Source organism: Bombina bombina, chromosome 7 (genome assembly GCF_027579735.1).
Source record: "Bombina bombina isolate aBomBom1 chromosome 7, aBomBom1.pri, whole genome shotgun sequence".
NCBI classification, from domain to species: domain Eukaryota; kingdom Metazoa; phylum Chordata; class Amphibia; order Anura; family Bombinatoridae; genus Bombina; species Bombina bombina.
In genome coordinates, this window is record NC_069505.1 from 570,321,229 (window position 1) to 570,338,859 (window position 17,631).

The window sequence follows — 17,631 nt, forward strand, 5'->3', positions numbered from 1 at the left end:
CGGTACCGTTTAAAAATAAACTCTTGATTGAAGGTAAAAACTACACTAAGTCACCACATATCTCTTGATACTTCCTATCTTGTCGAGAGTTGCAAGAGAATGACTGGGAGTGGCAGTTAGGGGAGGAGCTATATAGACAGCGCTGCTGTGGGTGTCCTCTTGCAACTTCCTATTGGGAAGGAGAATATCCCACAAGTAATGGATGAACCCGTGGACTGGATACACCTTACAAGAGAAACAAACTATTTCCAGCTTTACTCCCTGCCCCAGTGCCTGTACATTATGCTGTAATAAAAGAGCACCCTCCATACATAGAGAGCCAGAAGTCCCAAGTCAAAGGCTCCATTTGCCTTATATAAAATAAAGGTAAATTTGAAATGCCCACTTTCCTCTGAGTCTTTAGTATTCCCCAGAATAAAAAGTCTGCACTTACCTTAATGCTGTCCGACAGCAGGACAGTCCAACAGGTTTAAGAGGTCCTCTCCCTCCTATAACCCTGTGGAAAATGATAAGGCCTAAATTAGTACTTGTTTAGGCCACCAGGATAAGGGCAGCAGAAAGGTATGGGAGGAGCAGTGAGAATTATGTCCCACCAGTTCCCATTGCTCTAAAGCCACCAAAGCTCTTCTGTAGAGACTGATATGGACTACGGCTACATCCTAGAACAAAGCAGCACAGTCTTGCACTACTTTAAAAATAATAAACTCTTGATTGAAGAATCTATACTAACACCTCACTTTACCTCTTCCTATCATTAACGTAGGCAAAGAGAATGACTGGAGTGGGAGGAGCTATTTAACAGTTCTACTGTGGTGCTCTTTGCCTCCTCCTGCTGACCAGGAGGTGTAATCCCACAAGTAAGGATGATGAACCATGGACTCGTCGTGTCTTTAAAAAGAAACAGGGGCACTTTAATTAATCAAAATTTACATTTCACTCCTGTTGTGAAAAAAAACCTTACCTTTTAAACTTGACAGCAGCTCCAGCTTCCTCCGGTTGTTGCAAGCCATTTCTGATGTCAGAAATGATGGATAGGTCATCCTCCAATCACAGCTCCCCCCCCCCCCCGGTGGAATCAGTGTCTGATTCAATGCCGTGATTGGAGGAAGCTGGATTCCTCATTTTAGACCCAGGAAGAGGCTTTGTGACGGGTGGAGGAAGCTGGAGCTGCTGTCAAGATTAAAAGGTAAGTTTTTTTTTGCTCAACAGGAGTGAAATGTAAATTTTAATGAATTAAAGTGCCCTATTTTTATTGAATTTTTAAAAACCGGGCACTTTAGCATCAAAATTTACATTCACTTTAAATGTGCCATTATTATCCATAAGTAAATTATGTACTTTTTTTAAATTTTTTTTACATAAAATATAATCAGCTTTAGGAATGTGATCCATATTCTAAAAATGTAACAGAGTACTGTATATCAGGAATAAGTAAAGACTTATCAGGTTTTCTTTCAGCCTAAAATATTTGTAAAGCAAACACTATCTAAGCCTCTATTCAGATGATGTTCAGACTGAGCAGCCTCAGATGAGGTAGAATGAACTAGCTTTCATATGGAGTGCATATTTTAAATCAAATCATGCACATAAGAGGATATATGAGCAGAGATTATACATGACACTTCACATTCAGATAAATTATAAGTCTCAGGTTCAAAATATTTCTTTTAGAAGGCAAACTAAGCATGTTCACATATATGTCAAACCAAAGTTTATTAAAAAAAAATATATATTAATTTGTTTTCTCAGAAACAAAACATGCTGCTAGCTGGTTATGAGGACTGGTGATAGTGCCAAAAAACAAATTATGCTTACCTGATAATTTCATTTCCATCCAGGGGAGGAGAGGCCACGGCTTCATTCATTACTTGTGGGAATTAAGAACCTGGCCACCAGGAGGAGGCAAAGACACCCCAGCCAAAGGCTTAAATACCTCCCCCACTTCCCTCATCCCCCAGTCATTCTGCCAAGAAAACCAGGAACAGTAGGAGAAATATCAGGGTAAAAAAGGTGCCAGAAGATGATTAAATTTAGGGCCGCCCAATGGAGATACGGGCGGGAGACGTGGACTCTCCTCCCCTCGATGGAAATTAAATTATCAGGTAAGCATAATTTATGTTTTCCATCTAAAGTGGAGGAGAGTCCACGGCTTCATTCATTACTTGTGGGAACATATACGCAAGCTCTAGAGGACAATGAATGAAACCGGGAGGGTAAAAGGCAGACCCCTAGTCTGAGGGCACCACAGCCTGCAAAACCTCTCTCCCAAAAACAGCTTCCGCAGAAGCAAAAACGTCAAATTTGTAAAACTTTGTAAAAGTGTGTAAGGAGGACCAGGTAGCCACCTTACAAATTTGCTCCATAGAGGCCTCATTCTTGAAGGCCCAAGACGAAGCCACAGCTGAGGAGGCTTATGTCCCGCTGACTCATAAGCCAAACGAATCAAGCTCCTCAACCAAAAAGACAAAGAAGTAGCAGAGGCCCTTTTTGCCCCTTGCGCTTCCCAGAATATACCACAAAAAAAGAGAAATGTAGCCTGAAGGTAGAACCACATCCAGGTTATGAAGTAACCTTTCCTTTGAAGAAGGGTTAGGACACAAAGAAGGAACAACTATTTCCTGATTGATGTTACAGCTAGACACCACCTTGGGGAGAAACACCAACACATTGCGAAGTACAGCCTTATCTGCATGAAACACCAGATAAGGAGGATCACATTGCAATAGCAATAGCCAACAGGAAGAGAACCTTCCAGGACAGAATCTTAATGTCTATTGAATACATAGGTTCAAACGGAACCCTCTGCAAAACCTTAAGGACTAAGTTTAAGCTCCAAGGGGGAGCCGACTGTCTAAAGACAGGCCTGATTCTAGACAGAGCCTGAACAAAAGATTGAATGTCAGGGAGCTCAGCGAGTCTCCTATGCAACAAAACTGATAATGCTGAAATCTGTCCCCTTAAGGAACTAGCGGCAAGACCCTTCTCCAACCCATCTTGGAGAAAGGACAGAATCCTGGATACCTTCACCTTGTGCCAAGGATATCCATGCTTCTCACACCAGGAAAAGTAAGTCCACCACACCTTATGGTAGATGCGACGAGTGACTGGCTTCCTTGCCTGAATTAGAGTATCAATCACACTTTCTGAAAAGCCTCTCTTGGCTAAGACTAGGTGTTCAATCTCCATGCAGTCAGACTCAGAGAATCTAGATTTCGATGTTGAAACGAGCCCTGTGACAGCAGATCCCTGCGACCGGGTAACCTACACGGTGGAGAGGATGACATCCCCACCAGATCCGAAAACCATGTCCTCCGCGGCCACGAAGGAGCAATCAGAATGTCTGGGGGCCCGCTCCTGTTTGATGTGTGCCACTACACGAAGTAGAAGTGGTAACGGTGTAAAAATGTAAGCTAGGCTGAACCCCCAAGGTACCGCTAAGGCATCTATCAGCTCAGCCTGGGGATCCCGGGGCTTTGACCCGTATCGAGGTAGCTTGCAATTGAGTCTGGAAACCATGAGATCTATCTCCGGCGTTCCCCATCTGAGACAAATCTCCGCAAAACACCTCTGGGTTCAAGAGACCATTCCCCCGGATGGAAGGATTGTCTGCTGAGAAAGTCCACACCTGGAATGTGAATCGCTGAGAGTAGTCGTGGGACTCCGCCCACTCCAGAATCCAAGACACCTCCCTCATCGCGAAGAAGCTCCTCATACCCCCCTGATGGTTGATTTAAGCCACAGAGGTAATGTTGTCGGTCTGGAATCTGATGCAACCGACTCCAGAGAAGGCCATGCCTCAGAGCATTGTAAATCGCTCGTAGTTCTAGGATGTTGATCGGAAGGAGAGACTCCTCCCTGAACCACTTTCCTTGTGCCATCCTGGCACCCCAAACAGCTCCCCAACCTGTCAGACTGGCGTCCGTGGTCACAATCTCCGGGGACGGTCGCAAGAAGGATGTCCCCATGGACAGTTGCTCCAGACGAATCCACCAAGAGAGGGAGTTCAGAGTCCGAGCATCCATGGGAACCAGCTGTGATAAATTTGAATGATCGCCGTTCCACTGTCTCAACATGCACAAACTGAAGAGGTCTGAGATAAACCTGGCGAATGGGATGACATCTATGCTCGACACCATGAGACCTATCACCCTCCATACATTGAGCCACCGATGGGCTTGTGGAGGACTGAAGGGCAAGACAGGTGGACGCAAGCTTCCTGTGCCGCTGATCTGTGAGAAATATTGTCATGGACGTAGAGTCTATTATCGTGCCCAGGAACTCCACCCTGTTGCTGGGAACCAGGGAACTCTTTCCTGAGTTGATCTTCCAACCGTGAGATTGGTGCAGAAGAAGAAGAGCCCTTGAATGATCCTCTGCAAAGCTGAGCAACGGCGCCTTAACTAGTATGTCGTCCAGGTAAGGCGCCACCGCAATGCCTCTGGATCTGGCCACTGCAAGCAGCGACCCCAGAACCTTCGTGAAGACTCTCTGGGCCGTCGCCAGACCAAAAGCAAGGGCCACAAACGAAGTGTTGGTCCAGAAATGCAAATCTTAGGAACCTGAAGTGGTCCCTGTGGATTGGCACATGAAGGTAGGCGTCCTTCAAGTCTATAGTCGTCATGAACTGTCCCTCTTGAACTAGGGACAGAAAAGATCTGATTGTTTCCATTTTGAATGATGGAACACTCAGAAACTTGTTTAAACACTTCCAGAATCGGATGGAAAATGCCCTCCCTTCTTTGGAACCTCAAAAAGGCTGGAAAGTACCCTAGACCTCTCTGCTAGGGCTACTGGTACGATAACCCCGAGAGAGGCGAGATCCTTCACACACTCTAGAAAGGCCTCTCTCTTCTCCTGTAACCCTGAGAAACCACCTCTAGAACCCAAGGGTCCTGAACGTCCTACAACCATGCGTCTAAGAATGGAGATAATCTGCCCCCTACGTGATCCGGAGACCGGTCGGGGCCGCCCCTTTATGCCGATTTCGTCTAGGCAGGCTTCTTGCTCTGCTTAGACTTGTTCCAAGATTGAGCCGGCTTCCAAGATCCCTTGGACTGGTCCGCTTTTGCGGCAGGTTGCTGGCGCTGGGCCTTCTCCGCACGAAAGGGACAAAAGTAGATCCTTTATGCTTAGCCTTCTTATCCTGAGGTAGGAAAGCTCCCTTACCTCCCCCGTAACCATGGATATAATCTAATCCAATCCTGGACCGAACAGGATCTTTCCTTGAAAAGGCAGGGACAACAGCCTCGCCTTAGAGGTCAAGTCCGCAGACCAAGATTTTAGCCACAGAGCCCTGTGCACTAAAACAGAAAAACCTGACACCTTAGCATTGAGGCGAATAATTTGCATATTGACATCACAGATGAAAGAATTGGCGATCTTCAGCGCCTTAATCTTCTCCTGTATCTCGTCGATGGATATCCCCCCCTCAACCATGTCACACAGGGATTCACACCAATATGTCACAGCTCCAGCAATCGCTGCAACTGGCTGAAAAACAAACCCCATATGCTGAAACATCTTTCTCAACATGTTTTCCAGCTTCTTATCCATGGGCTCTTTAAACGACAAACTATCCTCAAGGGGAATAGTCGTCTGCTTTGCTAGCATAGAGATAGCCCCATACACCTTAGGGATGGTCCCCCACAGCTAAAGCTGAGAGTCCGGAACAGGGAACAGTTTTTTTAAAGAAGAAGGGGAAAATGAAGAACCTAATAGCTCCCATTCGTTCTTAATAATATTAGGCATCTTAACGGGAACCGGTAAAAGACTGAGGTACTACCCTGTCCTCGTATACCTGGTCAAGCTTAGGAATCGCAGGTTCCTCCGGTATCTTAGGTTCCGGAACCTCCAGAGTAGCAAGCACCTGCCGAAGCAGAAAGAGCAAATTCTACATGCTAAACCTATAACCAGGCTCCGCTGCCGGAGGTTTAGATGACACGTACTCCGACCCAGGAGGGGCCTCCTCCGAAGAATCGGAGTGGGCCTTGTCATCGTATAGAGCCTCTGGGATCTTCCATCGGCAAGGACAAACCCTTGGCCGGGCCGCTATGATAAACCCTATGCTTGCGCATAGCAGAACATGGTAAGGCATGGATCACTTTGGAAACCGCCAATTCCAGTTGGTCCGCAAAGTCTGACGGCCAACAAATCTTTTCCGAAGGAGTAACGGTTGGACCCCGGGGCGCCGCATGTGCAATCGGAGATGAATGTAGGGAACGCACCTCCCGGGACGAAGAACCATCAGAGGTGGAAGGCTCAGTGGTACTAGACATCCGTTTACATTTAGATGTTGTAACTTTATCAAGGCATGTGGAACATAGTTGAGCCGGCTGATCTACCAAAACCTCCTCACAATAAAGACAGGAATGAGACTTTATTAAGGAAGGAGAGTCCTCCATTGCTTGCGCGCTTGGTTAGACTAACTTTATTTATTAAAAATGCACCTTTATACCACCAATGGCTGAGGCACTCACCACCTCCTAGGACCCGGACTACAGAAACCGCTACGCCTCCTGCGCCACAGTTTAACAGGAAGGATAGCCACCCCCAGTCACATGGAATGCCTGGCAGGACCGCCCCTGCACTAAGGAAAAAACGCGCCCAAAAAATGGCCTCGCAAGTTTCCACAAGTAACCTGAAAGTTCCACACATTGCCAGAGCCTCATCTCGCACATAATGCAGCAATGGCACAAACAATATCATGCATAAACCCCCCCTGTTCAATAATCCCCCTTCCAGGAATATTAACCCTTGATTCTCTAAAGATAAAAAGGCGTCACACTGTGACCCTGTCTTCTATGTTATTATTAATAAAAAAATTAAATGATCTTACCAGAATCTACGCCGTGGAACAGGAACACAGCCCTTCAAGTGTGACAGGTTAGTAGCCTCGCTCCTGACATGGACTTGAGTGAAGAAAGCAGGCAGCGAAACTCGTCAACGCTGATTGCTTATGGAGCTGTTAATATGAGTCGGGATGGTTTCACAGAAAGACTCTCCCTGCAGCTCCGGACTCTAACTGAGAGGCTGACAGGACTACTTAAAACTCCAGTCCCACTGTGAAGAGTATTACCCTCCATAATAGACTAATCCGAAACTCCGGCACTCCTCTGCATCCTCCTGTGACGAAAGGCAAAGAATGACGGGGGGATGAGGGAAGTGGGAAGGTATTTAAGCCTTTGGCTGGGGTGTCTTTGCCTCCTCCTGGTGGCCAGGTTCTTAATTCCCACAAGTAATGAATGAAGCCATGGACTCTGCTCCCCTTTAGATGGAAATGGTGCGAATCTGTGATGCCATAGGGGCAGCTAATTCAGAAAGATTCAATATCAAAAGAATGTGAAATGATATAACCCATTGGTGCTGGCCCTGCAGCTATAACCCCCAAACCACTAACTTATAAGTGACATAAAGCAAAACTAAAATATATAGGTTATTGGTAGTGAATAGTGTCAGGCTAAAGATTTCTGCATATCTTGTCCAAACAACAATCTTGTCCAACAACAACAATAAGTGTCATCTTTTTTCCATATGAAAAAGTGGGCTTAAAGTGATTGTAAACTTTAATGAATTAAAGCCCAGGATGAAAATCTTTAAAACAGGGGCACTTTAATTCATTCAAGTTCACAAAGACGCTTATTTTTTAAAATACTTACCTTTGCGTTATGGTAAACATAACGCCGATCCTCCGCCTGCATCTCCTGCTTTCTTTAGTATATCGATGATGAATCCGGCTTCCTTCAATCGTTGCGTGCCCCATGAGCTGGACGCTAAAATGGGGCACACAACTATTGGAGGAAGCCGGATATGTCATTCATATGCTAAAGAAAGCAGGTGATGCGGGTGAACGTTCAGCGTATGTTTATCATAACGAAAAACAGAATTTATGTTTACCTGATAAATTACTTTTCTCCAACGGTGTGTCCGGTCCACGGCGTCATCCTTACTTGTGGGATATTCTCTTCCCCAACAGGAAATGGCAAAGAGCCCAGCAAAGCTGGTCACATGATCCCTCCTAGGCTCCGCCTACCCCAGTCATTCGACCGACGTTAAGGAGGAATATTTGCATAGGAGAAACCATATGGTACCGTGGTGACTGTAGTTAAAGAAAATAAATTATCAGACCTGATTAAAAAAACCAGGGCGGGCCGTGGACCGGACACACCGTTGGAGAAAGTAATTTATCAGGTAAACATAAATTCTGTTTTCTCCAACATAGGTGTGTCCGGTCCACGGCGTCATCCTTACTTGTGGGAACCAATACCAAGCTTTAGGACACGGATGAAGGGAGGGAGCAAATCAGGTCACCTAAATGGAAGGCACCACGGCTTGCAAAACCTTTCTCCAAAAATAGCCTCAGAAGAAGCAAAAGTATCAAACTTGTAAAATTTGGTAAAAGTGTGCAGTGAAGACCAAGTCGCTGCCCTACATATCTGATCGACAGAAGCCTCGTTCTTGAAGGCCCATGTGGAAGCCACAGCCCTAGTGGAATGAGCTGTGATTCTTTCGGGAGGCTGCCGTCCGGCAGTCTCGTAAGCCAATCTGATGATGCTTTTAATCCAAAAAGAGAGAGAGGTAGAAGTTGCTTGTTGACCTCTCCGTTTACCGGAATAACAACAAACAAGGAAGATGTTTGTCTAAAATCCTTTGTAGCATCTAAATAGAATTTTAGAGCGCGAACAACATCCAAATTGTGCAACAAACGTTCCTTCTTTGAAACTGGTTTCGGACATAGAGAAGGTACGATAATCTCCTGGTTAATGTTTTTGTTAGAAACAACTTTTGGAAGAAAACCAGGGTTTAGTACGTAAAACCACCTTATCTGCATGGAACACCAGATAAGGAGGAGAACACTGCAGAGCAGACAATTCTGAAACTCTTCTAGCAGAAGGAACTTGCAACTAAAAACAAAACTTTCAAGATTAATAACTTAATATCAACGGAATGCAAGGGTTCAAACGGAACCCCCTGAAGAACTGAAAGAACTAATTGAGACTCCAAGGAGGAGTCAAAGGTTTGTAAACAGGCTTAATCTAACCAGAGCCTGAACAAAGGCTTGAACATCTGGCACAGCGGCCAGCTTTTTGTGAAGTAACACAGACAAGGCAGAAATCTGTCCCTTCAGGGAACTTGCAGATAATCCTTTTTCCAATCCTTCTTGAAGGAAGGATAGAATCCTAGGAATCTTAACCTTGTCCCAAGGGAATCCTTTAGATTCACACCACAGATATATTTTTTCATATTTTGTGGTAAATCTTTCTAGTTACAGGCTTTCTGGCCTGAACAAGAGTATCGATAACAGAATCTGAGAACCCCTCGCTTCGATAAGATCAAGCGTTCAATCTCCAAGCAGTCAGCTGGAGTGAAACCAGATTCGGATGTTCGAACGGACCCTGAACAAGAAGGTCTCGTCTCAAAGGTAGCTTCCAAGGAGGAGCCCGATGACATATTCACCAGATCTGCATACCAAGTCCTGCGTGGCCACGCAGGAGCTATCAAGATCACCGACGCCCTCTCCTGATTGATCCTGGCTACCAGCTGGGGATGAGAGGAAACGGCGGGAACACATAAGCTAGTTTGAAGGTCCAAGGTGCTACTAGTGCATCCACTAGAGCCGCCTTGGGATCCCTGGATCTGGACCCGTAGCAAGGAACTTTGAAGTTCTGACGAGAGGCCATCAGATCCATGTCTGGAATGCCCCACAGCTGAGTGACTTGGGCAAAGATTTCCGGATGGAGTTCCCACTCCCCCGGATGCAATGTCTGACGACTCAGAAAATCCGCTTCCCAATTTTCCACTCCTGGGATGTGGATAGCAGACAGGTGGCAGGAGTGAGACTCCGCCCATAGAATGATTTTGGTCACTTCTTCCATCGCCAGGGAACTCCTTGTTCCCCCCTGATGGTTGATGTACGCAACAGTTGTCATGTTGTCTGATTGAAAACCGTATGAACTTGGCCCTCGCTAGCTGAGGCCAAGCCTTGAGAGCATTGAATATCGCTCTCAGTTCCAGAATATTTATCGGTAGAAGAGATTCTTCCCGAGACCAAAGACCCTGAGCTTTCAGGGATCCCCAGACCGTGCCCCAGCCCATCAGACTGGCGTCGGTCGTGACAATGACCCACTCTGGTCTGCGGAATGTCATCCCTCGTGACAGGTTGTCCAGGGACAGCCACCAACGGAGTGAGTCTCTGGTCTTCTGATTTACTTGTATCTTCGGAGACAAGTCTGTATAGTCCCCATTCCACTGACTGAGCATGCACAGTTGTAATGGTCTTAGATGAATGCGTGCAAAAGGAACTATGTCCATTGCCGCTACCATCAACCCGATCACTTCCATGCACTGAGCTATGGAAGGAAGAGGAACGGAATGAAGTATCCGACAAGAGTCTAGAAGTTTTGTTTTTCTGGCCTCTGTCAGAAAAATCCTCATTTCTAAGGAGTCTATTATTGTTCCCAAGAAGGGAACCCTTGTTGACGGAGATAGAGAACTCTTTTCCACGTTCACTTTCCATCCGTGAGATCTGAGAAAGGCCAGGGACAATGTCCGTGTGAGCCTTTGCTTGAGGAAGGGACGACGCTTGATCAGAATGTCGTCCAAGTAAGGTACTACAGCAATGCCCCTTGGTCTTAGCACAGCTAGAAGGGACCCTAGTACCTTTGTGAAAATCCTTGGAGCAGTGGCTAATCCGAAAGGAAGCGCCACGAACTGGTAATGTTTGTCCAGGAATGCGAACCTCAGGAACCGATGATGTTCCTTGTGGATAGGAATATGTAGATACGCATCCTTTAAATCCACCGTGGTCATGAATTGACCTTCCTGGATGGAAGGAAGAATAGTTCGAATGGTTTCCATCTTGAACGATGGAACCCTTGAGAAACTTGTTTTAAGATCTTGAGATTTAAGATTGGTCTGAACGTTCCCTCTTTTTGGGAACTATAAACAGATTGGAGTAGAACCCCATCCCTTGTTCTCTTAATGGAACGGGATGAATCACTCCCATTTTTAACAGGTCTTCTACACAATGTAAGAATGCCTGTCTTTTTATGTGGTCTGAAGACAACTGAGACCTGTGGAACCTCCCCCTTGGGGGAAGTCCCTTGAAATCCAGAAGATAACCTTGGGAGACTATCTCTAGCGCCCAAGGATCCAGAACATCTCTTGCCCAAGCCTGAGCGAAGAGAGAGAGTCTGCCCCCCACCAGATCCGGTCCCGGATCGGGGGCCAACATTTCATGCTGTCTTGGTAGCAGTGGCAGGTTTCTTGGCCTGCTTTCCCTTGTTCCAGCCTTGCATTGGTCTCCAAGCTGGCTTGGCTTGAGAAGTATTACCCTCTTGCTTAGAGGACGTAGCACCTTGGGCTGGTCCGTTTCTACGAAAGGGACGAAAATTAGGTTTATTTTTTGCCTTGAAAGGCCGATCCTGAGGAAGGGCGTGGCCCTTACCCCCAGTGATATCCGAGATAATCTCTTTCAAGTCAGGCCAAACAGCGTTTTCCCCTTGAAAGGAATGTTAAGTAGCTTGTTCTTGAAGACGCATCAGCCGACCAAGATTTCAACCAAGCGCTCTGCGCGCCACAATAGCAAACCCAGAATTCTTAGCCGCTAACCTAGCCAATTGCAAAGTGGCGTCTAGGGTGAAAGAATTAGCCAATTTGAGAGCATTGATTCTGTCCATAATCTCCTCATAAGGAGGAGAATCACTGTCGACTGCCTTTATCAGCTCATCGAACCAGAAACATGCGGCTGTAGCGACAGGGACAATGCATGAAATTGGTTGTAGAAGGTAACCCTGCTGAACAAACATCTTTTTAAGCAAACCTTCTAATTTTTTATCCATAGGATCTTTGAAAGCACAACTATCCTCTATGGGTATAGTGGTGCGTTTGTTTAAAGTGGAAACCGCTCCCTCGACCTTGGGGACTGTCTGCCATAAGTCCTTTCTGGGGTCGACCATAGGAAACAATTTTTTAAATATGGGGGGAGGACGAAAGGAATACCGGGCCTTTCCATTCTTTATTAACAATGTCCGCCACCCGCTTGGGTATAGGAAAAGCTTCTGGAGCCCCGGCACCTCTAGGAACTTGTCCATTTTACATAGTTTCTCTGGGATGACCAACTTGTCACAATCATCCAGAGTGGATAATACCTCCTTAAGCAGAATGCGGAGATGTTCCAACTTAAATTTAAAAGCAATCACATCAGGTTCAGCTTGTTGAGAAATGTTCCCTGAATCAGTAATTTCTCCCTCAGACAAAACCTCCCTGGCCCCATCAGACTGAGTTAGAGGCCCTTCAGAAATATTAATATCAGCGTCGTCATGCTCTTCAGTATCTAAAACAGAGCAGTCGCGCTTACGCTGATAAGTGTTCATTTTGGCTAAAATGTTTTTGACAGAATTATCCATTACAGCCGTTAGTTGTTGCATAGTAAGGAGTATTGGCGCGCTAGATGTACTAGGGGCCTCCTGAGTGGGCAAGACTCGTGTAGACGAAGGAGGGAATGATGCAGTACCATGCTTACTCCCCTCACTTGAGGAATCATCTTGGGCATCATTGTCATTGTCACATAAATCACATTTATTTAAATGAATAGGAATTCTGGCTTCCCCACATTCAGAACACAGTCTATCTGGTAGTTCAGACATGTTAAACAGGCATAAACTTGATAACAAAGTACAAAAAACGTTTTAAAATAAAACCGTTACTGTCACTTTAAATTTTAAACTGAACACACTTTTTTACTGCAAATGCGAAAAAACATGAAGGAATTGTTCAAAATTCACCAAATTTTCACCACAGTGTCTTAAAGCCTTAAAAGTATTGCACACCAAATTTGGAAGCTTTAACCCTTAAAATAACGGAACCGGAGCCGTTTTGAACTTTAACCCCTTTACAGTCCCTGGTATCTGCTTTGCTGAGACCCAACCAAGCCCCAAGGGGAATACGATACCAAATGACGCCTTCAGAAAGTCTTTTCTAAGTATCCGAGCTCCTCTCACATGCGACTGCATGCCATGCCTCTCAAAAACAAGTGCGCAACACCGGCGCGAAAATGAGGCTCTGCCTATGCTTTGGGAAAGCCCCTAAAGAATAAGGTGTCTAAAACAGTGCCTGCCGATATTATTATATCAAAATACCCAGATAAAATGATTCCTCAAGGCTAAATATGTGTTAATAATCAATCGATTTAGCCCAAAAAAAGTCTACAGTCTTAATAAGCCCTTTTTGAAGCCCTTATTTACAATCAATAAACATGGCTTACCGGATCCCAGAGGGAAAATGACAGCTTCCAGCATTACATCGTCTTGTTAGAATGTGTCATACCTCAAGCAGCAAGAGACTGCTCACTGTTCCCCCAACTGAAGTTAATTGCTCTCAACAGTCCTGTGTGGAACAGCCATGGATTTTAGTGACGGTTGCTAAAATCATTTTCCTCATACAAACAGAAATCTTCATCTCTTTTCTGTTTCTGAGTAAATAGTACATACCAGCACTATTTCAAAATAACAAACTCTTGATTGAATAATAAAAACTACAGTTAAACACTAAAAAACTCTAAGCCATCTCCGTGGAGATGTTGCCTGTACAACGGCAAAGAGAATGACTGGGGTAGGCGGAGCCTAGGAGGGATCATGTGACCAGCTTTGCTGGGCTCTTTGCCATTTCCTGTTGGGGAAGAGAATATCCCACAAGTAAGGATGACGCCGTGGACCGGACACACCTATGTTGGAGAAAGGTAAGTATTTAAAAAAATAAGTGTCTTTGTAAACTTTAATGAATTAAAGTGCTCCTGTTTTTAAGATTATTTTTTGACCCTGGGCTTTAATTCATTAAAGCTTACAATAACTTTAAGGATTTGGGTTTTCTCTCCAGACCCAATAAAAGGGTCAGTCTTTATTGGCGAGTCCTACTTGGGTGAGCCAAGATAATAAACCAACAGATTAACAGAAAGAAGCTTTGAGCTCCTCTTTATACCACTGTGTGGAATAATATAGAACAACAGTATCGCATAGGGTAACAGAATTAAAGATATAAATCTTAAAAAAAAAAAAAGTTCCAGTTCCTCTATTCTGTAACAGAGAAAAGTCTCTCTCTAAGAGATTATTACTAACAGACAAAAGGAGTCCATCTGAGATGGGACAAAGCTAGGAACTAGTCTTACCGTCCACCAGCTGAGGGGGCGCATGGCCCTACTCCACCCACTGTCCTCCTGTGATCATCCAGCTGCTTTGTATCTGCTGAATGTGTCTGATGATACAAAACAAAGGGAAGAGGAAATGTTACCTATGGTGATATTTTATTGATTCATATTCATCTAACAAGATCTCAGTATAATTGTGAATGACAATGTTAAAAGGGACTTTTAATAAAAACAATTTTTACATTAGAAAATTCCACCCATCCAGTGTTTACACACTTTATATGTCCTTAATTGTACTCTAGTTTTCAACATAGCAGAACTTAATCTAGAGCACTGGTTTAAAAACCTGTCCTCAGGCCAGATTTTCAGGATTACCTTGAATGAGAGCAGCTGATCAGCTGATTATTTTACCTGTGCCCAGTCCAGATATCTTCAAAATGTGGCCTGTTAGGGAGGTCTGAGGACAGGTTTGTAAACCAGTGATTTAGAGAAACCACTTTATAGAACATAAACCTTTACACGTATATCGTCAATATTTAAACAATATAGTTCTATTTAAAAAAAATAAAAAATGTATGCTTACCTGATAAATTTCTTTCCGGACATGGAGTCCACAACATCATTCCAATTACTAGTGGGATATTCAACTCCTGGCCAGCAGGAAGTGGCAAAGAGCACCCCAGCAAAGCTGTTAAGTGTAACTGCCTTACCCATAACCCCATGTCATTCAGCCGAAGGAAATGGAAAAAGAAGAAACACAAGGGTGAAAAGGTGCCTGAGGTTTACTCAAAAAAAAACTGCCGAATTATAATAAAAAAAAAGAAAAAAAAAAAAAAAAAAAGAAGAGGGTGGGGTCGTGGACTCTCCATGTCAGGAAAGAAAGAAATTTATCAGGTAAGGATTAATTTTGTTTTCTTTCCTATGACATGGAGAGTCCACAACGTCATTCCAATTACTAATGGGAACCAATACCCAAGCTAGAGGACACAGCATAAACAGGGAGGGAGAAAAGGCAGGAGGACCTAAACAGAAGGCACCACCTCTTGAAGAACGTTTCTCCCAAAGGAGGCCTCAGCCAAGGCAAAAGTATCAAATTTGTAGAATTTGGAAAAAGTATTCAGAAAGGACCATGAAGCCGCCTTGCAAATCTGTTCCACAGAAGCTTCATTTTTGAAACCCAAAAAGAAGAGACAGCCCTAGTGGAATGAGCCGTAATTCTCTCAGAAGGCTGCTGTCCAGCAGTCTCATAAGCCAACTGAATCAGACTGAATCAACCTAAAGAGATAGAGTAGAAGAAGTGGCCTTCTGACCCTTATGCTTTCCAGAGAAAACAACAAAAAGGGCAGAAGTCTGTCGAAAATCTTTAGTAGCTTGTAAGTAAAATTTTAGACCACGCACAACATCCAAGTTATGCAAAAGAATTTCCTTATGAAGAAGGATTAGGACAAAAAGAAGGAACTACAATTTCCTGATTAATGTTTCGATCCGACACTACCTTAGGGAGAAACCCCAATTTAGTACGAAGGACCGCCTTATCTGCATGAAAGATAAGGTACGGTGAATCACACTGCAGAGCTGAAAGCTCAAACTCTGCGAGCAGAAGAAATAGCAAGGAGAAACAAAACCTTCCAAGATAACAATTTGATATCGACAACATGCATCGGCTCAAACGGAGCCTGCTGCAAAACTTTAAGAACTAGGTTAAGGCTCCAAGGAGGAGCAACAGGTTTAAACAGGCCTGATCCTAACCAGGGCCTGAACAAAAGCTTGAACATCTGGTAAGTCTGCCAGACATTTATGCAAAAGGATAGACAGCGCAGAAATCTGACCCTTTAGAGTACTGACCGACAAACTCTTCCCCAGGCCATCCTGATGAAAAGAAAATCTGGGGAATCCTCACATCGCTCCAGGAGAACCCTTTAGATTCGCACCAATTAAGATATTTACGGAATATGTTGTGGTAAATCTTACAAGTAACTGGTTTGCGAGCCTGTAGCATAGTCTCAATGACCGCTTCAGAAAAACCATGTCTAGACAGAACTAGGCATTCAATCTCCATGCAGTCAGCGTCAGAGAATCTAGATTGGGGTGGAGGAAAGGACCCTGAATTAGAAGGTCCTTCCTCAGAGATAACCTCCAAGCAAGTAGAAATGACATCTGTACCAGATCCTGCGAGACCATGCAGGAGCTATTAGGATCACTGATGCTCTCTCCTGTTTCATACAAACAATGACTCGTGGAAGGAGAGCAAATGGAGGGAACAGATATGTCAGAGAGAACGTCCAAGGAACCGCTAGAGCATCTATCAGAACGGCCTGAGGATCTCTTGACCTTGAACCGTACTTTGGAACCTTGACGTTGTGGAGGGACGCCATCAGATCCAACTCTGAAACTCCCCACCTGAGGGTTCACTGAGAGAACACTTCTGGATGAAGAGCCTACTCCCCGGGATGAAAAGTCCGCCTGCTCAGAAAATCCGCCTCCCAGTTGTCCACACCTGGGATATGGATGGCAGATAGAAGACAATTGTTAGCTTCTGCCCACTGCGAGTCACCTCCTTCATGGCTAAGGAACTCAGGAGTTCCTCCCTGGTGGTTTATATAAGCCACTGAGGTGGTCCGACTGGAATCTGATAAACCAGACCAAAGACAATTGAGGCTACGCTGTCAAGGCATTGAAGATTGCTTGCAAATCAAAGATGTTTATGGGGAGAGAGGACTCTTCCCGAGACCACAGGCCCTGAGCCTTCAGAGGGCCCCAAACCCAAAATTTGCCCCCGCATTCGCAAATCTTTATGTCTCTTGGTGGGAGCTAACCTATGTATACAGTGTCCTCAACCCTTGGTTAGAGGACATACTACTATTTGTGAGGTTCATAGATGACCTTCTGATCATTTTTAAAAAACCTGTTGATGAGGCTTTATTTAAGAAGTTTCTAAGTTTCTTGGATAATAATTTCATGAACCTCAAGTTCACAGGCAATTTCAGTCAAACAGAGGTCAATTATCTAGACCTCACCTTATTCAGCAGTGGAAACAAAGCATACACAAAAACATATAGCAAACCTAGTGCAGGTAACACAATTCTGCATGCCAATTCCCAACACCCTAGCCATCTTATTAAAGCTGTCCCTAGAGGGCAGTTCATAAGATTAAAAAGGAATACTCAGTCCTTAGAAACATATGAAAAACAACCATTAGAACTTAAAAATAGATTAATTGCTAGAGGATATAGTGCAGTAGCCCTTGAAAAATGCAGAATGGAGATTAAAACTTATGATACTAATAAACGAAAGCCTTGCAATAAATCTTTTGGTGAAGCGGTTGTTTTTACTACTGAATTTAGTAGTCAATATGACAATATAGCCAAAATTCTCAAAAAACATCTACATGTTCTCCAAGGGGACACCATTCTAGCTCCCTTTATTCAGAATTGTAGATTTGTGGCAAAAAGGCCGAAAACCTTAGCACGTAGCCTTTCACCTAGTCAGGT

The 17,631-nt window shown here is 44.5% G+C and overlaps 1 protein-coding gene across 1 annotated transcript in view; it reads right to left on the minus strand.

Moving 5' to 3' along the window:
- Positions 1 to 17,631, minus strand: part of LOC128667074 (protein PRRC2A) — an 88,361-nt gene that overhangs the window by 23,975 nt on the left and 46,755 nt on the right. Inside the window, exon 4 of the mRNA XM_053721960.1 lies at positions 14,162 to 14,247. Coding sequence (XP_053577935.1) covers positions 14,162 to 14,247 — 86 coding nt within the window. The remainder of the gene's footprint in view (positions 1 to 14,161; positions 14,248 to 17,631) is intronic.